Genomic DNA, 24,651 nt, shown 5'->3' on the forward strand with positions numbered 1-24,651 from the left:
AAAAGAGAATATATACCTCTTCTGGAAGAATAGATGGAGGAAAAAAAGGAAAGGCAGTTTATTAAAAACTTCACAGAAATTAAATGTTCATGATATACGTAAGTATATTCACCTAAGATCTATAAATTATGACTCCATAAGAGGAAGATTATGCAGCAAAATTAAAATATTTTCTTTAACTCACCAAAGTTAAACCCTATTTAATAGGAATAATATTTAAATTACTGATTAAGACATACATCACATAATCAGTTAGTCGAGGTATTTTAGACCTGTGGCCAAATTAGCATTCATTCTCCTGCCTTTATTTATCCAACTATGCCTACTATGTTTCACATACTAAGCTAAGTTTGAGGAATGCAAAGATAGTAATTCACAGTTAAGGAGAGAAAAGTATAAAGGAAAATAAGCAGTAACACAATTTAGTTTTCAGGGTACAATGGAGGCACAAATACAGAAATTAGTTTTACTTAGAGGAATTAGAAAAAGATTCATGGTCATATTTCCCAGAATGTTCTTCAAGTCATAATTTGTATTATTATATGTAAAGAAAAACGTATGTACTTTATTGTTTAGATTCTGATGGATTCCCTTCCTTAACAATTCTATTGAGAAAAAGTTTATGTAAAATAAACTACATAAATTTGAAAATGTATAATTGATGAGTTTTAACAGTTCTGTACACTCCAGAAACCACCAACACAATCAAGATACCAAACATTTCATCACAATCAAAAGATTACTGACATCCCCTTGCAGGCCATCTCTCCCTTGCCTCTGGCCCCAGACAACCCACTGTTTTCTGTCACTATAGATTAGTTTGCATTATATATATATATATATGGACTCATGCACTATGGATTCTTTTATATCTAGCTTCTTTAACTCAGCCTAATGATTCTGAGATTTATCGACAGTGTCAGGTATGTTATTTATTCTTCTTTACTGCTGAGTAGTATTCTGTTGGATGGGTACATCACTATTTCTACTTAAATCCATTCATACTGATAGACATTTGGGATGTTTCTAGTTTGGGATTATTGTGAATACAGCCACTATAGAAAAACGCCAGCCCCAACTTATGGAGCTGATTTTAATGTATAAATTTTCTAATTTATTTTGCAATAAATAATCATTGGAATCACAAAATGAAAAACAATTCAGGGCTAAAACAAATAAGGTGTGATAAATAAAATTTGGAAATGACTATTAAGAAATTATGTCACAGAGATTAAGAACTATGAAGAGGAAAAAGGCAACTAGATCTTCATGTAAGAATTATGCAATTGATCCCTCTCAAAAATCATTAAATATTTTCGCCTGCAGGCTTGGCTGCTAGACAATTTTAGAATTGTCTAAAATCAAATTACTTTTTAAAAAACTGCCTATGATTTTCATTCAGTTATGGTTTCCCGAAATATGTATACAATAAAAGGAAAAGAGGTCAGGGTCCCTCACTAAATAGTCAGGTATTGTGTTTAAAGTTTTTTGTGGGAGGCCTTCTTTTAATTAAAAAAGGCTTGCCCAGCTGGCATGGCTCAACAGGTTAAATCTTTGTTAGTTTATTGTTGTACTATGGTGGCATGCCTCCTTGATTTTGATTTGCAATCCTCAACATCATAATGCTGGATTTAAAATACACATTTGGCAATAATAAGAACTTATCCTCCAACATAGAAATTCTAGTCTTTGAATCTACATGGTATAAATTTATTTTCCTAATAAATTTATTTTGTAAGTACAATCATTACTGTGTGTGAGCTATAGCTTCAAGGGGGTACAATTATTTTTGGTGTCAAAAATGTAGATAGCCTGCAAAAACTATAATAGTATTCTGTCGTCGGTACATGAAAAGAAACTGCTACCCAATTACCTAAATCATATTTTTCTAAGTCAAATATATTGGTTATTCTAATGTGCATAATATATGATTTTTTTTTTTTTTTTGTATTCTTAAAAATACTGCCTTTTAATTTTGCCAGGTGGTATTTTATTTTCCTGGAGTAGGGTAATGGTAAACAGACATAACTACCTTGTTTTTCAAGATAAAGTCAAAAGATATTTGTGAAATCTACTAGGGAAGAAAATTAAATTCTGATACTTACATTTCCCCCCTATTATTCTGCCAAAACAGTAAATTTCTATTATGTACTTTACACGTATTCAAATATGTTTTAAGCATTCAAATGAAAAATATGAACCCACAACATCTTTACTGAAATTCAAAACACAGCTTATTTATGATCTAGGTGCAGTAAAATGCATGAAAGACTAGATAAAAGCAAAAGCTATAACTATTACATCAGTGAAATTACAAAAATGAGTCATGAAGGAAAAAACCACCATGACTGTTAAGTACTCATATACCAAAAAGTAAGCATAAAGCTTCCAATTTTGTGACACACTATTATATTCAGGTTTAAATTCTGCCTTTATTTAGGAAAATTCTAGATATGTACATTTATAATGCAGGATCAGGAGGGAAAGCACTAGTTCCACAGATGCAGTTTAAAATTAGGTCATAGCATGGTAGTTGACGGACATACCTTAGGTGTGCCTGCTGATAGTAGTATTAATTTCTGTAGTCCAACATATTTCTCACCTCAAAATTTCTTGACAGTTCTACTTTTATCATCTCAGAGGGAAGGCGGGGATAGGGGAATAGGTGGGGAGAGAGTAATCAAAGAACTCATGCTTATACGCATAACCTGTGGAAACAGATATTGGTATGGAGAAGGCCTGGGTGCGGGGTGGATGAGGACTGGAGGGGATCAATGGGGAAAAAGGGGACATCTGTAATACTTTCAACAATAAAGACAAAAATAAATAATTTTTAAAAGCCTATATATAAATGAATGATTTATTTCTCCAATTTATTAGTCCAATTGCTCAAGATCAAAATTAAATTTTACTTCAATTATTTTTTTTAAAAAGATGCTTTTGTATCGAACTATTTCATACTTAAAAAAAATTACACTAGCCTGTGTATAGCGTATGTGTGTATATGTGTGCACATGTACACCTAACTCCAATTTAGGATTCAACATGAAGTGATAACAGCACAGTTCCTCAAGAAGTACAAACATTTATTCCACTCAGCAGGAAGAATGTGAATTATTCATCTTTAAATAGCATTCATCTTTTATACTCCTCCCAGCCAAGAGAAATACCTCCAACTTGTAGCAGGGAAAACTTTGATTAGAAACACAGAAAGTTCTGAGTACTTCGGCTTGGTTACAAATTAGAAAAACAGAAAAATAAAAGCAGAAGACAGCCCCTGCTGGGGTGGCTTAGTTGGTAGGAGCATCATCTCATACACCAAAAAGGTTGTGAGTTCGATCCCAGGTTGGGGCGCATACAGGAGATAACCAATTAATTTCTCTCTCTTTCTCTCCCTCTCTCTCTCCAAAAACCAATAAACATATCCTCAGGAGAGGATTAAAAAAGAAAAAACAAAACAAACATAACACAATTAAGAGCAGAAGATAGTATGTACTGACAGGGTTTCACTTAGACTAGTTTTATGCTTAATGTCTCTAAACTTTTAATGTCACCTTTAACAGGTGAGATTAGGATAGTAAAGATGGGGGGGATTTAAACAACAAAAAATTTTTAGAAATCTTACTTTTGCAGCTTTATAATTAGACTTTTTTCACCCTAACACTCGTTAATGAGGAAAGGACAATTCCAAAGACTCAGAGACTAGGAGGGAACCTGGTATCCAAGGGACAAAAATAATAATTTGGTAACCATAAATAACTTCTTACTGAACTCAAGAAACAATCATCTAATGTTTCTCAATGTGCAGTACTTCTCATGTGTTGCCTTCACTTTCATATCTATAAAATTGGAACAACTACTTGAAACTATTATTTCTTCTCTTTAAAAAGGTATTAGCTTTTTATAACATAGTACTTGGAAACTAATCAAGCATTGGAAAAAAGCATCTATATAATGTGTTCTCTGCCCTACAATTTGTATTAAAGTAAAAATTCATAGAATCTTAGTTTTAAAATACCATTTTAATAAACAAGAAGGATTTGAATGTAGTATCAAGTATAGAAATGGAAAGATCATACTTCTTCAAAGTGTCAACTATCTGAAGGGTTAAAGTATTTAATATTGTTTAACCTGGTGCAGTACTATGCAAAACCAATCAAATTGATAATAAACAATACAAACTTACTTAATATTAATTTAAATCTCATTCTCTCTCGCCTGGCCATGGCTCAGTGGCTGAAGATTGACTTAGGATCCAGGAGATCACAGCTCGATTCCCGGTCAGGGCACATGCCTGGGTTGCGAGCTCGCAGCCGATCAGTGATGACGCTCTTATCATTGATGTTTCAAAACTCTCTCTCCCTCTCCCTTCCTCTCTCTAAAATCAATAAAAATATATTTTAAACTTCATTCTCTCTGCCCTAGTCAGTATTTACCTGACCTACAATGGCTTCCTGATATCTCTGCCTCACTTTTCTTCCCATTCCAATACAAATTGTATGCTTCTATGAAACTGAAATTATTCCTTCCTGTCCACCCCATCACAGTACAAAATAACTCCTCAGCCTACACAAGATCTCTAACCACAGTAAACTTCCACTTCCATGTGGTTATTTTAAATTCATATTTTCATGACTTTCATAACATGCCCTCACAACCCCAAATCTCAACTTCTCCCTCATACAGGTTTCTGATTATCACCTTGTCATTGACTTCTACTCTATTAGGAAGATGGTGTCCATGCCAGAAACACTCCTTTGACTGACCTCTTTACTAAATCTCAATTTTTTTTTCATAATTTCACCTATCTCCTGTCATTTTCCTCTAAGGCAGAAACATTCTTTCCCATTCCAACCCCGTTTACTTGGGTTCATTTCATTTCTTCTTTCATGTATGCTCTTTCTCCATCAATCATCCCCTCTCAAAAATTTATTGTCTTTGTCCAAAGAGTCTCAGCCCAACAAATATGTTCCTGTATCCACTACTCTATATAATGCTCACAATGCTGCCCTTCCCTCAAACTGCTAGTCTCTTCTTTTTTCATTAAACTTCTAGATAATTAGTGCCTTCCCTTCATTTCCTCATTACTCACCATAGCCTTTGATTCTGACTTTTGTCTACAAGAGTCAACTTCGAGATGTTTTTAAAAACATGAATGTCTGTTGACCAGATCATCAAAATTTAGTATTTTTTTCCTAAGCAGTACTTGAAATGGGTTCCCAACTCTTTGGAATCCATGACAATGAACTTGTCTTCTGCAACTCATTAAGTGCTTTTTCATAAGCTGCTTTACTTCTTCTAAACCTTAAATGTTTACTTCATGCATTCCTTTAAATATTCCTTCTGTTCCCATGGGTCAGCCACCATTCTGAGTGCATGAAGCCCACTGTGATAACAGCACTTCAAGTTCAACATGCCTCCAAACATATCCACCTGGTTGAGATCTCACTATTTCTGTTGTTGGTATTATCCAGATTTAAATTTTGGGCTCATGGATTCCTTCCTCTTACCTAGTATCAACTTGGATTCTTACACTTATACACACACACGTCTTCCTTCCTGTTCTCTCTTTTAAGAGTGAAAAAAAAGCCTTCAAAACTGGTTATTCTTCATTTAGTCACTGTCCAGTGGTTTTTAGGTAGGAAAGTACATCAGAATCATTTAGGGAGCTTTTGCAGAATATACGATAGGTTAGATTCTAACCTCAGAGATTCTGATTTTTGGTTCTAGGGTATGGCCAAGAAAATGTATTTTGAAAAAGTTCTCTAAGTGTTTCAGATACATACTACTAAGATTCATACTACTTGTTGTGAATGTCTGCCTGTCTTGTAATGTACACATCTCTTTCAAATTAATTTTTTCTATGACATCATTTGAGCATTTAAATAACTCTTTTGCTTAAATACTTCCAATGGCTCCCCATTGTACAAGCCCTTCTCCAACATGGGTCCCAGACATATCTCTCCAAGATTTTATATACCTTTTAAAATGCTTTCCTGTGCTCCTGAAAAGTCTTTTAACCTCTCTCTATAGTTCCAAATCCTATGCAGAACTCAAACATAAATAAGTTCCCTCCAAGAACTTATAACCTCTACAGCATTTATTGCACAGTGTCTCATTTTTTACTTATTAATATACATGCTTCATTACCTCAATTCACTTTAACTTTCTTAAATATAGGAGACACACTTGGACAATGAAACAGAAGTGATTATCAGCTTAACCATTTACCCCCTCACATATCTGCACTGACTTTCTAGAACAAAGGTAAATAATACACTACTTATAGGCTGATCCTGATAAGAACTCTCACCTGAAGTAGAGGCTTCCACCCAACACAGAAATTCTCCTGAGACTAGAAATCCAACCTATTATCATAGAGAGCTGCACAGAAGGGAGGAACGAATAAGTTACTACCTGGTGGTTACCTGTTCTGATCAAGGTCCCAAAAGTATGAATTCTCTCTCCCCTAAGTCTTATTTTAGGATCAATTTTTTGCTGATTTTTTCCCCCCTGAAAGTCAAATTTGCAGGAAGAAAAAAAAATAGAGACAATTTTGTCCTCTACTTTAACAGCATAAACCCTGTGAAGGAAGGAAGGAAGGAAGGAAGGAAGGAAGGAAGGAAGGAAGGAAGGAAGGAAGGAAGGAAGGGAGGGAGGGAGGGAGGGAGGGAGGGAGGGAGGGAGGGAGGGAGGGAGGGAGGGAGGGAGGGAGGGAGGGAGGGAGGGAGAGGGAGGGAGGGAGGGAGGGAGGGAGGGAGGGAGGGAGGGAGGGAGGAAGTGAGTTAGGGAGACAAGATAATTATTGCCCAGCCAGCGTGGCTCAGCAGTTGAGCATCAACCCAGGATCCAACAGACTGAGGTTAGATTCCAGGTCAGGGCACATGCCCAGGTTTCGGGCTCGATCCCCAGCAGGGGGCGTGCAGGAGGCAGCCCATCAATGACTCATCATTGACGTTTCTCTCTCTCTCCCCTTCTCCCTTCCTCTCTCTCTGAAATCAATAAAAACATACTTAAAAAAAACACAAAAACCCCACAATTATTGCTGTAGGTCCTACTTCTAAGATTTTTGATATATGTATAGTATCTCAAACCCCCTCCCCACCCCCTCAAGTAAGGTTGAAAGAAACAAGGTGATTTCCCATAGAAGAGATAATATGTATGCTTCCTGGATATGTGCAGTTTTTAAAACTTTCTACAGACCTTATTCAGATTTCATCAGTTTTTACATGCACTTGTGTATGTGTGTGGTTCGAAGCAATTTTATCACATGTATAAATTAATGTAACCACCATCAACATGTGGTATTGTAAAATACAGTGGAATCTTGGTTCTTGAACTTATTTCATTCCGTAAGAGTGTTTGAGAAGAGATTTGTTTGAAAACCAAATCATTTTCCCATTAGAAATAAAGTAAATTGAATTAATTCGTTCCAGGCTTAAATTTATTGAACCACCTCCTACTAGCCTTAAATGTATCACTTCCAGCACTCATTCCAGGGGTGTCTTTCAAGAAGTGAGCATGGGGCATCTTCAGTTTTTGACATATCATTGCCTCTGAAATACTGTCAATAGCTAACTGCTTTTCCTTTACCCAAATCAGAGTTTTTCTACCTCTTCAATTGCCTGTGATCATTGTTTCCTTCACACCCTTAGCAACATTAGCACTCTTTATGTTTTAAAATTGTGCTAATCCTCCAGCAGCAAAAGCAAAAAACAAACAAACAAAACACAAAAATATTCACACCACTATTTCTTGAGGTGTTAACAAAGCAAAATTTAGGGGTAAACTGACTTGCATTCTCTCCTTTGTTTGTGGCCTGAGAGGTGCTTTTTGTCATGCTGATGTATCAGCACGAAAGGGGAAAGGGCTGTCAGGTCGAGAACTGAAGTTCTGTTCAATAAGAGAGACATTTTTTCTGTGAACAACTTATTGGAGAGCTGAGGTTTGACTGTATTTACTTTCATACATACTAAAAATAAACGTAATTTTTAGTCTCAGAAAATACAACTTAAATACAACACAAAAACTGAGCAGTAAAACTTACAGGGAGTAAAAAGGAATGCAAACTAGAATTGTGTTTGGTTTTAAAATAAACTAGGAAATATATTCAAGTCAAAAATTCTTTAAGTTTTTAAGTTGCATGTTTGAAGGAAGTTCTACTACCAGAACAACACATTTGAGCTATACTGCCCAAATAGCACTACCTTCACTAAACTACTGAGTATTATTTCTAGGGTTCTGTTGAAGATTAGTAAAAGAAACAATCATATGGAGAATATTTGGGTAATTTTTGTAGAACCATTATTAAGGACACTGTCTTTAATGTCAGCCTTTGTATATTTTTTTGCATATTTTAAGAGGGATGTGTACAGAATCACCTAAAGAGCTAATGATATCCTGATAATAAATCTCTTCTAATATTTGTCTCAATAGGTTTTTTTGTTTCATTAAAGAACTAGAATATTCCTCCTTAGCATAGAGTAAAAATTATAGAGCACATCAAGTTGTTTTTTTGTTGTTTTTTCTTACCTTGGCTGCCTAGAAGCACAAATTAAATCAGTACTCATTATAATAACTATATTATCCCTGATTCATACTAGATTTATCTTTGCCTCTCCTTATATGGCTCTTGGCCTTTATATATTTAAAAAGCTTACACATTAGTATACGTATTACATTATGCCACGGCATACTTTTTAGAAGCAATAATGTTATGGACTGAATATTTGTGTCCCTCTCAAATTTCTATGTTGATATCCTAACTCCTAGTTAGATCTTTCATGAATGGGATTAGTGCCTTTTTAGGAAGAGACAGGAGAGGAGCTTGCTTCCTCTCCCTCTTCTCTTTCTGCCATGTAAGGGTAAAATGAGGGGGCCATGGGCAAACCAAAAAGAGTGCCCTCACCAGATACGTAATCTTTAACTGGTGCCTTGATCTTAGTTGGATTTCCCAGTCTCTAAAACCGTGAGAAATAAATGGTTGTTTAAGCTACCTAGCCTATGGTATTTTGTTATAGCAGCCCGAACTAAGACAAATGATCAGACATAAATGCAATGTATTTCCTTTGCATAGCAGTTCATAATTATATTGTACATCTAAATATAAACCTTCTTTATTTAATCCACACAAGTTCATTTTACCAATGAGAAAACTAAAATTCAAAAAGATTAAATCACAATTTAGTAAATGGTAGAACTGAAAATCCTATCAATCTGCAATATTTCCAAGAGACATTAAAATTTCATTATTTATATTAATTTTAAAGTGAACTATATTTCTTCAATACACAATGCACTTATTTGCTTAATTTCTAAAATAATGGCTCCAATTACTACTCCCATCATCCATTTACTTTTATTCTGATTTAGTATGTACTCTATAATTGTTCACAAGTTGTATTCCTTTGTGCATTTTATTTTCTCCACCATATTAAAAGCTCTTTAATGGCATGAACGTTTTTAGAGCTTATGATAGTATTACACAACATCTATTTCCAACTATGTATATAGGACATCTTTACAATGAAGTACTTTCCCATAATAGCCATAATTGTCTCTAAAAGTAGCAGTTTCATATAGTTATTTATTCTTATATACACATGTACTTTGATAATAAACCCATTCATAAAATGCAACAGATTAATTGATGAGAGTTGAAGAATTTTATTTATACCTATTGACTGGTAATTCTAAAACTGAGTATTAAAAAAAGGTAAATACAAAGACCTGCAAAACCCTTTAATTAATCAAATGCTTAACTTAATTTATATCACTGAAATCAATTTATTTTAAATGCCAGACATAAATAGTTCCCTGTTGACTATGACTGCTATAAACTTTGATTACTTAAGCAATTTCACAGCACGTATATCTTGTATTAATACATACTTAACAAACAAACTTATATTTCAAAATATTAGAGTTATTGCTAATTCTTTTTCAGCACTTATAGTAAGAAAAATGAATTCTTTCTTCATCCATTAGATAAAAATAGTATAGCATAGTTAGAATCACTAATATACAAAGAGGTCCATGCTGTATTTGGGCATCCTTTCCACTTACACTTGAAGTCAATGAGATAAACAATATTTATTTCACTTCATAAACACTGGCTTTGACAAGCCTGAATTCCATATCATTTTGAATATTTATTCATCAGTGAGCAAGAATCCAAGTTTCTTTATATCATATAAGATAGTACATCATATAAACTTCTTAAGTATGCATCTTTTCAATAACAGAACTAATTATATAACAAGCATTAATTTTATTTCTGTAAAAAGGCATAGTTATTTAATTTTAACATGTATTAATCTGAATTGTATATTATACATTCTCTGGTATATTAATAAAAGGAACAGATATTTAATTTCATGTAATCATTTTCTTCTAGCTTCTACATAACTTTTAACCAGTATATCCCATATCAGTTATTTCTTAACCTCAAGCAGTAACATCTGCAAATAGAAAAAACTTCTCCCATCATCAATTTATTCCTATGAATTACAAATAACGGGAGAAAATTTAATATGAAGCTCTTCAATACTCTAAGGCTATTTAAATTTATCAGCAATTTAAAATGTGCAGAGCTATGTAGACAAAGCTAATTACTGAAAGAAAGAAAAAAGACGGTGGTATAAGGAGAAAAAAGGAACTTTTTTTTAAATCACTTTTGAGAGGAATGTGTAATTAAACAGGCCAAAAATATTCATTTTGAAATTTAATACTTCTCTTTATTTAAATGTTTTTGTTTTTTATTGATTTTAGAGATAGGGGAAGGGGGAGAGAAAGAAACATTGCACACACCCAGACCAGGGATTGAACCCACAACCTGGATATGTTTCCTGACCAGAAATCAAACATCGGCCTTTAGGTGCATGGGATGATGCTCAACCAATGAGCCACACCAGCCAGGACCAATACTTCTCTTTATTTAAAATTGCATTCCTTAGCATATTCCAATCACACTTTCCTGATTTCTTTACAAACGTGTTTTCTCTTCTTTGATCTAAAAGAAGTCAAACTTCCCATAAGGTATTTTGCCAAAGTTACAGAACGGAAGAGTTTTAAAATGTTGCTTGTATCAAAAGTCTGCTTGGATAGTTCTAAAGAGAAATCCATAACTGAAGTGCCTTGAAGGCTCTCTGGAAAAACAGAAAAAAGGCGAGGCATTTTATATGTTCCCATCCAGTGATTTTTTCATCTCTATATGCAAGACAGAGACTGGGATTTAAAAAGTTCATCAACAACAAAGCCTCACTAAGTCCCTCTTAGCTGTTTTATCAGTCTATCAGTCTGTTACGTGATGTTAGGATTATACAAGACCGTTTCCTTCCTAAAATTGACACTATTAAAGCTAGAAAAACTGAAAGCTAACCTACTTTAGATTAATCTTCTTCAAAAGATTTCCATGGATTTAACTGAAATATGCTAGCAAACACTTTACTTTTTAAGTGTCAAAATAAAAATCTGTAAAATATGCACGCATTTCTCAAATATTTCTAATAGTGAATTCCTTATGGTACTTTCTATGTACACTGGCTTTACTATCTATTGTAAACCTAGTATCATTCTGAATAAACCCACACTAAAAAATTATTCATTTGGAGTACATTTATAAAATGTAAGTAAACTGATTATTCCAACAAATAAGTTTAATAAAACACAAATGTGAATTTTAAAGCATGTAAACTGAAAGAAAAAGATTTCTTGTATTTATAAGGCTACCATGTATAGTTTTCTATTATCCTTTGAAGAATAAAGCATTACATTCTCAAGAGGGAAAGTGATTAATAAATTAATTAAAATAGAAGCCATTCAATACTTTTTAAAAAGAGAAATCTAATTTCTGGGTTCTTTCAAACTGCCAATTGTCATAAAATATAAACAGAAATGCATTTCAAGTAAATTGACAAATCATAGCATCACTTTTACAGTCTCTTATACTATTCTTGTAGTTCAAATATAGGCGTTATACTTTTCCTACAATTATTCAGAAAAAAATCAGTAAGAAGTTCAGAGAGTTAATTTCAAATAAAATGGTAAGAAAGCATACAGTCTTATGAAAATTATATGCATAAGCAGGACACAGTGAACACATTTCATCACATGATTTTTTATATTAATTTTTAAGACTACAACTTCCTTTTTCTTAAACAAGATTTAAAAGTATAAAACACAGCCTGTATTCATTATTCTTAATTTTCCACTGAACTATAATTTCCATTAAATTAAATGAGAATAAAGTGGTTATAAATATTCATAGATAAATAAAATTTAAAAAATGAACTTCATAGCCTAAATATTTTATTCTGTATATCTTATAAGAACAGAGTAAATGGATATGATAAACACTATTAATAATGGACTGCAGTTTCATCAAAATAATAATCATATTAACTAGACATTTATTACACTAACTTCAAGTTTCTTTAGTACACAGGAAATAAAATTACTCTGTGCCCATAAAAACCAGAGCAATATGAAACAATAAATTACTATGGGTGATTCTTCTATTTTACCAATATTAAGTGAAACTCAAGGCAAAACTACACAAAACAAATTATTTCCTGTGTTCAAGCAATGCGTAATTCACGAATAACTAAACTAAACAAGGATTTAAAAATAGTTTTGATAGCCTTAAATTCTCATAACAAACACAGGATAGGAATAAAAACAGTAATGATCAATGTTCTCCAAGTACATGCCATCAATCTTTGTCGATTACTCTGTAGAGGTCTTTATAATGTATGTTGTTAAAATTAATCATATAAGATATAAATAAATGGTTCAATCTTGAAAGCTAACATTATAAACTATGGAGTCTAATAAAAATCTTCAATATGAAAATGCAAAGTTATAAACATAAAGCACTAGAATTCTGTAAATAAAGTTAATACCCTAGAATAAAAAGAACTAGAATGAAGAAACAGATAGGTAAACTTATAAGCAGTAATTCATATTAAGCCATCCATGTTCCCGAAAAAGGAAGGAAAGCAGAATAAATGTGGCTGACATGTTACCACTACTGCTACAGACAAGTTATTCCTGAAAGCTGTAGTTTCAATCTCTTTTTCTATATTTCTTTTATCATAAATGAATGTTTATGACCTTATGTAATATATGACTTATGTGCACAAATCACTATTGGAAACACTGCCTATTATAAAAGGGCTTTGTCTTATAACAAAGTATAACTCACTTAAAAGGTGAATTATAAACTCAATGGGGAAAATAAGCAATAAAAGTTATCCTAGTTATATAAATAGAACTAAATTCCTAGGAGACTTTAAAAGTGAAATTTAAAATATGTGTTTTTGGCTCAGAAAATAGAAATCTAAGGAAAATCAGGATAAGTGTAATTCAATTAAATATACTCAAGATTTTCCTGTACTCTGCTTACATATATGTGGGAAGGAGAAGAAAATGCAAAACTTTTACAATATACCCATACCCAAGTTCTTGCTTTCTCTTTGCCTACAACAGTGTATTATAGAAAATGGTGAGGATGATAATGGCTTTATGACAAATAGGAATGGAGCCAATGCAGATGCAGTAGGCCAATCTAGCTTTTGAGAAGATAATGGTTTTTATGAATGGTTGTACTGAATTGCAAGAAATTAAAAATATATTTGGACAGATTTCGAAACTTTAAAAAAAAACTGTGTTCATAAGCATTCTCATTCAGAGATAGTACTTTTAAAACCTAATTGAAAAGATACATATATATTTAATTAAAAGCCCCAATTTCTTAGAAATTGACTTACTTTCCTCTGAAAATTTAATTTGTGATAGCAGAGGAAAAGAACTCATTTCCTATGACTTCTTAGTTAAGAATACTGTGTCCCAAATTTCCACCAGTTCTGCTAAATAAGCAGAGCTGTCATACTGGTCCATGTCAGTATCTTAGCCTAGAAAAGACAGTGCTAACACTGAAAGGGAAATTAGTCTGAAAATCATAATCCTTAAACAAAAGTTTATAAGTGTATCACTGATATTTCAACACTTACGGCTATCATAACATATGTTTCCTAGAGCCCTGCCCGTTTGAAGCAGCACTTCCTGGTCTTTGCTATTTAGTAGCTGTACCAGTGGTGAAATCAATCCAGCATCCACACATGGAATTCGCATAAATTCTGAAAAGAAGAGATATACTTAATTAAAAATCTGAAGATTCACAATTTACATAAATCATATCCCTTAATAAAATAAATACCAACTATTAAAATGTTTAAGGTGGCTTACTATTTGAAGAGTACATTTCTGTTCAAAATTACCATTAGTACTCTACTACACACTTCATGAAATAAGTACACAAAAATGAGTGGAGTCATGTTTTCCTTTGCTGATAATCTGCTATAAACCAAAAGGACTTTTAATTAACTTTCTTTATACCTAATTTTTCACTATCTTCTTATAACAACTGAATGTGCTTAGGAAGCAGTATTTGAAGATGGAAACACTGGTAATGGTCTTTCTATAAGCCTGATAATTAAAGTACTTCAGGTCCTCAAACAACTAGCTCTGTTCAGTGTTGCTTTGTTATAATGTTGATGAGATGCAGTAGAAACCTAACTCTTGCTTATATCAAATTAGCCTATGGCAAAATTGGTTTTGTCATCCATTGTTTCACCACAGTTCCAAGAACCTATTGATGACACTGAGGTCTTATTATACTACAGTTATAAACTAAGCCATCAAATTGCTTAATTTTTCACTATACATTCTCGAAATAGCCAAAATGAAGTATTTTTTAAAAAGGTTCACGCGAATCATTAAAAATAAATCCTTTTCCGCCCAGCCGGTGTGGCTCAGTGGTTGAGCACTGACCTATGAACCAGAAGGTCACGGTTCAATTCCCTCAGGGCACATGCCCAGGGTACAGGCTCGACTCCCAGTAGGGGGCGTGCAGGAGGCAGCCCACTGATGATTCTCTCTCATCATTCATGTTTCTCTCTCTCCTCCCCCCTCTTTTCCTCTCTCTGAAATCATTAAACATTTAAATAAATAAATCCTTTTCCATTGGTAAGACTCAACACAGCCACCTGTTCCTTATCTCTATTCCTACTATTTATTAAAATTCATTTTATGGATCACTCACATCTGCTGTTGTACCCATGCATTTGGTCTAAAGCACCAAATGTTGTTTTCTTATACTTCAACCTTTTTTCCCCTTAGTTTTATAATATACCATTCTAAATTTAGTAACTCCCAATGATACCATCATAGTCGTGAGTAGACAAACTTTTATTCAGTGTCTCATGAGGAGCCAATACAAGATTTAAGGATATGAAGATATCTAATTGATGAAAATTCTCTAATAGCCAATATCAGAATCATCATTTTGGATATCATGACTTACTGTATGGATGTTCTAGTCAATAAAGATCTAATACTTCAACCTATAATCCATCCTATTTAAAAAAACAACAAAAAAGTCTTTTCACTCTCACTTTCAGTCCTTTATTTGTTCCAGAAGTACCTTCATAAACAATCTCCCCCTTTCCCTTCATTTTCAAATTCTTAGAGCATATCATATAGGGCTGTTGTGTGAACTGTTACCTCTGTAACAACTTCCTTTCCCCCTAACATAGCGATAAGTCGAGAAGAGGTATTCCTTTCTACCTAAATAAAGGATTGCACTTCTATCATATCTCTTATTTACCTCTATATTAATGAAAATTCTCTATAATTTAAACTCCAAGATTAAGAGTACTTTCCTACTTCTAAAACTAACCTTTAAGTTTATTGTTGATTATTTTTTAAAACTCAGTAGCATGAGTTATTCCATCAACTACTGGGAAAACAAATTATGCTATATATTTCCATGAGCTCAATGACTATAGGAGGTGACACATCAATCTGCTCATCTACCTCTTAAATTAATAGTTACTTTAGAATCTTTATAGATTTCAAATCTTAAAATAGCTTGTCACCAGCTCAAATTAATCAAATTAACGGCAGATATTCACTATCCTTTTCACCTCTTCCCATGCCATTTCCAACAGGGGCATCATTTAAATGACTACTAAAATAAGATATTTAGGAATAGTCTGTTTTGCATTCATTTCATAAATGGAAGCTGTGGTTATATCTTATTGTTTTGCTTTATGATGCCAACCTGTCTTTCAATTTTTTGATGCTATGACTGACAGTGTTCTTGAAATGATAGAAGGTAAATAATTATAGGAAAATTATGGATCAAATAAAACTGTTCTAAACTGTGATTTGTTTTTTTAAATTCAAAAGTACATAAAGAATTCCTTAAACATACACAATGTTATATGTCAATTATCTCAATTTAAAGATATATATAAAGACAAAACAAAACTAGTATATTCCTCAGCTTTCATCAATGTAAAAGCAACACTGCCAGTCCCTGGAGAAAGTAAACGTCTTCCAAAAATGTTGTGCTTTTTCAGACAATTTACTTTTTAAGTGAGGCGTGCAGCCCTCCTTGGCTAGTTTTAAAAACATGAAGTTACCTGCTTCACATGGATATATGTGAAAATCTACCAGTAATTTCTCAGGAATATGTTTAAAATAATATATATTATTTACCTATATATATCTCTATCTATCTATAAATAGATAGACAGATGTAAATATAGGTGATATTGGAGAGGCTCCAGAATGGCTGTGATGGTCAACCTTGTTCAAAGGTGTTCCTACTACATACATCCCTAGTCTCTGGATATCTATACTGCAATTCTAATGAAATTAAAAATAAACCACTTGATCTTGAAAATCATGCTGCTTTGCACCTAAGATTCAGATAGTGGTTGGTCTAGGTTAACGAACCATGTCTGAGGGGTTCCATTTTCAAACAAAATCTGCTTCCGGAGTTCTTTGTTGTTTCAAGGTAATCACTATCTATTCACAGTAGTTCAAACCTGCTTGAAGTACACTAAATATTTCAGGACCTCTGAACATTTATGACCAGCTCAAATCCAAAGCACAATATAGTGATAATATAATTACAACAGCTAGTTGTGACATACAAACAAGAGGTGGCCAGTTTTCGGTTAACAACAAAAAATGATTTACCAATATAGAAAACCTCACTGAAACCTGGAAGTCATTCTGAGAACCGCTAAACAAATGAAAAATGTTTCATGGTTATTTTCTTTTTGGTAACACATTTAGGAACAAGTTGTTTTACTGGGCCAAAAACAACATATACCGGTACTTTACAATGCCACCTGCCATAGTGATTACACAAATGAGGCCAGAATTTTAAAATTTCTTTTCTTTAAAGTACAACATATGTAATTTACTAAAATAAAAGGCCTAAAAATAATATCAAACTCATAAATTGAGACACAGTAAAGGTATTACATTTAGTTTGGCCTTCCCTTGTTTAAAAACTGCTTTAAGAAGTCAGGGTTTTCTCAAACTGACCAAATTAAAATCATGTGCAAATATTTCTGCTACAATAAATTCTTCCAAAGAATCTCTATTAGATATAAACTATACATAATGGGATGGATTAGCTGTTATATAATCTAAGCTTTGCTGTCATTATTTTTCCAGAGTAGTCTTACATGGAAATTTAAAAAATGAATGTTTCCCATGAAGGTGAATGCAGAAAACAGAACACATATTCCAATCTACTCTGTTGCTGTCAAGTGCCAACATCAGGAGGATAGGCCAGACTAAAAATAAACAGTTCAGTTTAAACCAGGGTATAACACAAACCAATATATATATTGAAAAGGGTAAGCTCTCTGTGACAATACAGATGAATGGCTCAGTGTGTCAAATTTAAGAGTCCTGTAACCAAAGTAATAAATGATACATAGAGGTGCAGCAAGGACTAGCAGTGCTTTCCTTTAATTCTACTCTGAAAGAAGGGACTAGCAAATGGGAAATGTAAAACTAAAATGACTATAAATATAGTCATTTTAAACAATTACATGAAAAAGCCAAAGAAGAGAGAAATATAAAAAAATAAAAAATGTTTAATCTACAAAATTAAAACATAAATTAATAAAACATACTGACAAGTAAGGTGTAAAACTGAAGATGTTCCCAGCAGAAAAGTTCTTGAGGAAAACCTCACCATTTTTGGCTACTTCGGCTATGATGTTAGCTACTTTGGCTGTGCAGGAAGACTGTGGAATCAACAGACTTGCAAATAGTTGAAGTATTCCACTTCCTTGGATTTTTTCACTTGTTTCCATATCTGAAAGAGATATATATAAAGAGCTTCAATGAAATTCTTCAACACTAACACTGACAACTTTATATAGAATACATTCTTCAAGAATTCTCATCATCCAAATAAAATTTGTTCAGTATACAGTCAAATGTATGCATTCATATAAAATTACCTTCAGCTCTACAACCTGCTTTTGAGTTTTTATCTACACAAAACACTTTATAATCCAATTTTTTGTCTATCTACAGCCAGATTATAAAGAAATCCTTCCTGAATATACCATTTGTATGCTAAACTTACTTTTCAACGTTAGTTCCAACCTCGTCTATTCAGAGTAGAACCCTGTTTATTCAGAGTAGAAATGCCTTTTTCCTGCTGTCCTTCTGAATTCTATAAGTGTATTACATATGTAGATATATAGATATGTATGGTGTCCCAAAAAAATATACACACTTTATATAATTACACACACTTTAAATAATTATATATACACTTTATACAAAAGTATACACACAGTTTAATTATAAAGGCAGTGTTTATTAAAATACATTTCATTTTCAAAATTGAGCTATCAGCTGTTAAAATGTGTACACATTTTTGGGGGAAACCCTGTATATATAAATATTTATATATATAAATTCTATGGTTTCCTATATGCTATCACAATTTTTTAATGGCAACTAAAAGAGCAAAAAACTCACCTCATATCATTTTATATAGAGTGAAAGAGGAAACTATATAGTTCCACATGACTACTATGTTTTTCATACAACTCTTCAAACCACCGCTAATGAAGAAAAGAAATAGTGAACAGCAATAAGGCCATGGTATTCAGAATTTGATTTGGTGATACAGAAATTCAAGAGGTCCTTTCTTCTTTCCTTTCCTTCTTTGTTTAAACATATATAAAGAACCTTCCAATGAGACCAAGCCATTTCCTGTATCTGTTACTAAAAGCATGACGTATTAAAATAAAAGATAACAGAAACATCCGGAATAATGATGTAAATAAAGAAAAGCTCTATAAAATAAAACTTAAAATTGCTACTTGATTCTGAGCAATGAAGAGGCATGGCACATGTTTAAAGATAGTGTGTTATACAGCTCAGTAAAACATTCTATTTATTTTATTTTTTTTAAATCTTTAGCTTTTTATTTATTTTTATTTTTATTTTTAATATATCTTTATTGATTTTAGAGAGAGGGAGAGGAAGAGAGCGAGCTGAAACATCAATGACGAGAGAGTCGTCATCGATCGGCTGCGAGCCTGCAACCCAGGCATGTGCCCTGACCGGGAATCGAGCCGTGATCTCCTGGATCCTAGATCGATGCTCAACTGCTGAGCCACACCCAGCCAGGCAAAACATTCTATTTAAAATTGTTTCTATGTGTAAATTCTCTACATCCTTTACATCCTTTAGACATATATACAAATAAGAGAGAACTCTAAAGATTTCTTGTTAAGTAAATAGAAGGTGATGTGATCAATAGAGTAGGAAAATAACTTGTAATAGAGTAATTTGAGAAAGTCTACAAAAAATAAATAATGCATTTCTTTATAGTAAGTGTAGATTAGTGCAGTGTTTTTCAAACTATGGGTCCCAATCCTTTAGAAACTCTGAAATGGATTTGGTGAACAAGGACCAGCAATTTCTTTAAAAGAGAATAAAATGAAAGACACTAGCAAAAACAACAAAAGAACAAAAAAATTTTTGCTCACAAGGCAAATTTTTACCAAATTTTGTTTGCACGGTAAAACACTGTTAGTGAAACTTTGAATCATGTATATGCACACGCATAAGTAACTATATGTGCATGCCTATTTATGTAAAATGTATTTCTAACCAGAGGTTCTGGTCGAAAAGTTAAAAACCACTGTTCTATGCACTGCTTGACTATCCAGGGTTATAGAACCATAACACTCTCTTAACATCATGAGAAGCTAGAGTAGTCAAATGGCTGAAACAACAGAAAAGTATATGGATAATTATATTTCCATGTATGTATTATCTTTTAAAAAGTAATTTGCAATTAGTTTATATATGTTTGTTTATCCATGACACTGGTACTACAGATCAAGTAACCAAGATTATTCAATGTTGAAACTCCATTCAAGCATTTCTCTTTCCTACCATAAGCATCGTGCATTTTCACATAGCTAGTACTACTGTAGCTTCTAACATTTTATGTACTATAAAAAAAGGTATTTTGGAGATACTTTAAACAACCTTACACATTAGGTGAAGAAATGAAAGCCCAGAAAGAAAAGCAAACTTGTCTAAAGTCATCAATCATACTAGTTACAGAGCATAAACAGCAACTTCAGGTTCTATTAAACTAACAAATCGACACGTGTGTCACCTGGCAACCACTGGTGGTATTTTTTAGAACAGAACACTTAAGCATAAATAGATGAAACCTGTCTTTTTGTATGCTGTCACTTACTAGGTTTCTTAAAATTCAGATTATTAGAAACATAATGTACACATGATGGGGAGATAAACACAGCAGCTGTCTTTTCAGCAAGCCCATTTATATATAAAAAACATAATGGGCCTTTCTTCTTTTATTTTAATTTCATGGATTAAAATAAATTTCTAAGGTACTACCTGAAAACCTGACACCAAATTTCAATTAATTATTTTTTTTAAGCAAGAAGCCAGAAAGAATTTGAACTCATCTGTCACAGTAAAATCCTTCCTTTTCTGACCAGAAGATGTATAATCTTAGAACACTGAGGCAGACTGCCCTAGGGGTCTTGTCCCACCATCTGTTGGTGCTGGGATGAAAGAGCAAGAGTATGGCATAAGGCATGAATCATGATTAGATACAAAGCCGAGGCATTTGTGTGCGTGGAGGCAAGCAGTTAACTGCAAATCACCCATGCATGTCTCATTTTAACTATAACTGAAGCAATAAGCTTAATATCAAATCTGAATGTCAGGGGCAAAGGGAAAAAAGAAAACAATACAAAACTCTTGTACTCTTATGAGACTTTCCATAGATTATAATCCAAGGAATTGGAAGAATAATTATACTAAGAAAAATCAAGAATCTGGGAATAGTATTTTTTTATGCTACTGTCACAGAAATAAGAGGAATAAATATAATCAGGATTCTCATATAAATTTGATTTACAATTTTAAAACAATCTGACAGGAATTCTATTTATCTGCTAGCATGTAGATTTCTATATAGGTGTAGAATTTATATTCAACAGCTGGAAATTATCTTCTTTCCTGTGGCATAGAAACATAATGGACCACAAATTGCTTAGCACTAAAATGTCACTATCCAATAAGTAATTACAAAGTTTCAGCCTCATTTCATATATACTTTCTGCACTGGCATCATACTGCATTTCAAATGCAGTGTTATTTGTGAAACTAAAAAATGTTCTCAGATATCTGTGAGCACCCTTGAAATGATTTTAAAAGAGCATTAAGAAGTAGTCGGCAGTTAGTGTTTGCAGGTCTAAATGAAGGAAGGGCTACTTGTAAAAAAGATCATGCTCTGTGTTCAGGAGTCCTAAAAAAAGGTAGGCTTTTCATTATTTTAGCCGGACTACTATAGATATTTTAACTACACTTCTTTTAAATGTTTGCAGGGATTAATTCAATATCTTTCTTCCCCTTCACATTTAGGTGCAGTCATAAAAATGTTTTGAGTATGCCTACAAATTACAGGCCCTGGCAGTCCTTGAGTTTTAAAGGACCCATATATGATGGGCAATTGCTACTCTAAAATAATACCTGTAGGACCTACTGCAGGAATCAAATCCATCACAGTAGCCCTTGCAGTGCTGCAAGCATTCATTATGTCCCTGCAGTCCTATGTCCACACTCCACCTGGCCTCCTGGTGGCAATAGGCAGCTCAGTTATGAAACTGCCAGTGAGAGAAGGAAAAAGAAAACTGGGCAATCAGGTCAGAGAAACTTTAAAGAAGAATAAACTGAGAAGCTAGGCTATAATGCCATTATGGGGAGGAGAAGTTAAAGTACCACTCAGAACTTCTCAAGGCCAATAACCTGGTAGAACAGAGGAAACAGACAGAATGGGAATAACTCATAATTTAAGATATGGCTTGAGAAAGGCTAAAGTTCCCAACAATGGTAAGTAAATACATTAAATTAATTGGCTTTACAGTTAAATACCAAGATGGGGTTTTCAGGTATGCTACTATAATAAGCTGAATTTGTGATGTTATGTTAGCATTAGGCCTCATAAAGATAAATAAAAAGCATTTGATAACCAATTTGCAGGAAACTCCAAGTTAGAAAATCCAAAATAATGACTGCTCCTACTATGACTCTCTTAGATTAAAAATTTATTTGGATAAATTGATAGTATTTTTTAAAGTAATAAAAATACTTTTTAAAATCTGTGCAAATAAAGAAAATTAAAGGGGGGGGAAAACCTTGCAGGGGGGAATGTGTATATTTATCAGATTAAAACTCTGTTTGCAATGCTAAGTGAAATACGCAGTCGATGAAAGACAAATACTATATGATTTCACTTATACGTGGAATCTAATGAACAAAATAAACTGACAAACAAAACAGAATCAGAGACATGGATACATGGAACAGACTAACAGCTGTCAGAGGGGAGAGAGAGGGGGGATTAGATGAAAGAAGGTGAAGGGATCAGCCAAAGAACATATATGCATGACCCATAGACACAGACAACAGGACGGTGAAGGCCAGAGGGAAAGGGGGGGAAAATGGGGGGAAACGGAGACAACTGTAATAGTGTAAACAATATAAAGTTAAAAAAAAAAAAAGTTTAAAGTTTTACTTAGCGTTATGGGAACAGTAAAGAACTGGTATCTTTATATTACATGTCCAAGGAATCCTTATAACAGATCATGAAGAGGAGGCACAGATTTGGGACTGACTGCAAGGAACAGGGATATGACTTTAAAAAAAGCCATTTGTATCCTTGTCTCTGAAGAACTATTCATTTCTCAAAGGGTAAACTTTTATAACAAGTGACCTGGTCCTGTGCTCAGGCAATCTGATCCAAATTCAAAGCTTCATTTACTACTGCACAGACAAGTTCCAAATCCTCTAATCCTCTCTCCTTTTACCCAATTGAAAACAAAAGTATTTGCACTTGGATATATCATAAATACCTCAAATTTAACATTCCCCAAATCAAACTTACCCTTTTTCCTTTAAATTCATTCTAGTCTCTCTCTCAGTGAAATGCAGGGAACCCACATCTAAGCCAGAAGCGCTAGAATGCTTACCAATTTTCCAATTTGAGTAAATTCCTTTCTACCACCCATACTCAATCAGCATGTAAGTTCCATCGAGTCCATCTCAATAACATCTATCCTTCCCTTCTACATTCATGTTTTATCAGGTTTTTAGTTCTGACCTTTATTAAATGCAACAGCCTCCTCAAGAGTCTCCCTAATTCCAGCCACACATTCCTCCCACTACACCTTATCTGTGATCCACAAAGATACGAGAATAAACTTCTGGAAATGCAACTTTTTTGTCACTCCCTATTTTAAATCTTTAAATGAGTCTCCATAACTTTTAATTAAACATTCAAGCACATCCATATTTTCCAAATCTATCTCCTGATACTCCTCCATTGACAACCTACACTCTAGCCACACTAAATTACCTACAGTAATCCAAATTAATCATCTTATTTCATACCTCCTTACTGCACATGTTCCCTCTCTGAAATGCCACCCCCACCACCACTTTAGCTAATTCCTATTTAGACTCAGTGTGCTCATTTAAAGGTACTTGATTGATATTTAACTCTGTATTAAATTTGTATTGAGAGCATTTAAAAAATTTTTGAAATCATTTTCAAACATATTCTCTCATTTTTAAAACAGGTCACGTGAGACAGGCATGATAGGTCATGTTCTCTTTACATCACAAATAAGACCATGTAATAAGATTATACTGGAAAAACAAGAATCCAGTTTTTCTGATTTCTAGTCCACTGCTTTTTCTACCATAACTGTTATTTAGAAGACATATGGTGATGACAATACCTTGACTAGATTTGCCAAGTTATTTTGTGGGGGAAAAAATTATTTAACATGTTTTGCAGGAGTAAGAACTACAGTGAGGCAACTGAGTGATAAAGGAATGTGTAGTATTTTGAGATAGACAAATTGAGGCAGTGAATGAAGAAGAGAAAGGGAACTGAATATAAAGAAAGTGAAACGGGCCCAATTGCAGTGGCTCAATGGTTGAATATCAATCCATGAATTTGAAGTTCATGGTTAGATTCCCAGTCAGGGCACATGCTGGGGTTGCAGGCTCGAATCCCAGTTGCGGGGCAAGTGGGAGGCAGCCAATCGATGATTCTCTCTCTCATCATTGATGTTTCTATCTCTCCCTCCATCTTCCTCTCTCTGAAATCAATAAACATATTAAGAAAAAAAAAGGAAGTGAAACAAGTTTAAAATAGATTTAAAACAGATAAAAAGAATATGCTGAGTATAAGATTAAAAT

General features: G+C 33.4%; 1 protein-coding gene across 4 annotated transcripts in view; it reads right to left on the minus strand.

Annotated features, from left to right (window-relative positions):
• RAP1GDS1 (Rap1 GTPase-GDP dissociation stimulator 1) overlaps window positions 1-24,651 on the minus strand; it is a 129,966-nt gene that overhangs the window by 62,546 nt on the left and 42,769 nt on the right. For 3 of the 4 annotated variants that reach the window (XM_016211191.2, XM_016211190.2, XM_016211189.2), the window contains exons 3-4: window positions 18,065-18,187; window positions 14,013-14,138 (exon numbers count right to left, since the gene is read on the minus strand). In XM_016211191.2, coding sequence (XP_016066677.1) covers window positions 14,013-14,138; window positions 18,065-18,187 — 249 coding nt within the window. Of the gene's footprint in view, window positions 1-14,012; window positions 14,139-18,006; window positions 18,188-24,651 lie in introns of those variants that run through there. The other variant, XM_016211192.2, reaches the window with a different exon arrangement.

The sequence above is a fragment of the Miniopterus natalensis genome, chromosome 1, assembly GCF_054644295.1.
Source record: "Miniopterus natalensis isolate mMinNat1 chromosome 1, mMinNat1.hap1, whole genome shotgun sequence".
Taxonomy (NCBI): domain Eukaryota; kingdom Metazoa; phylum Chordata; class Mammalia; order Chiroptera; family Miniopteridae; genus Miniopterus; species Miniopterus natalensis.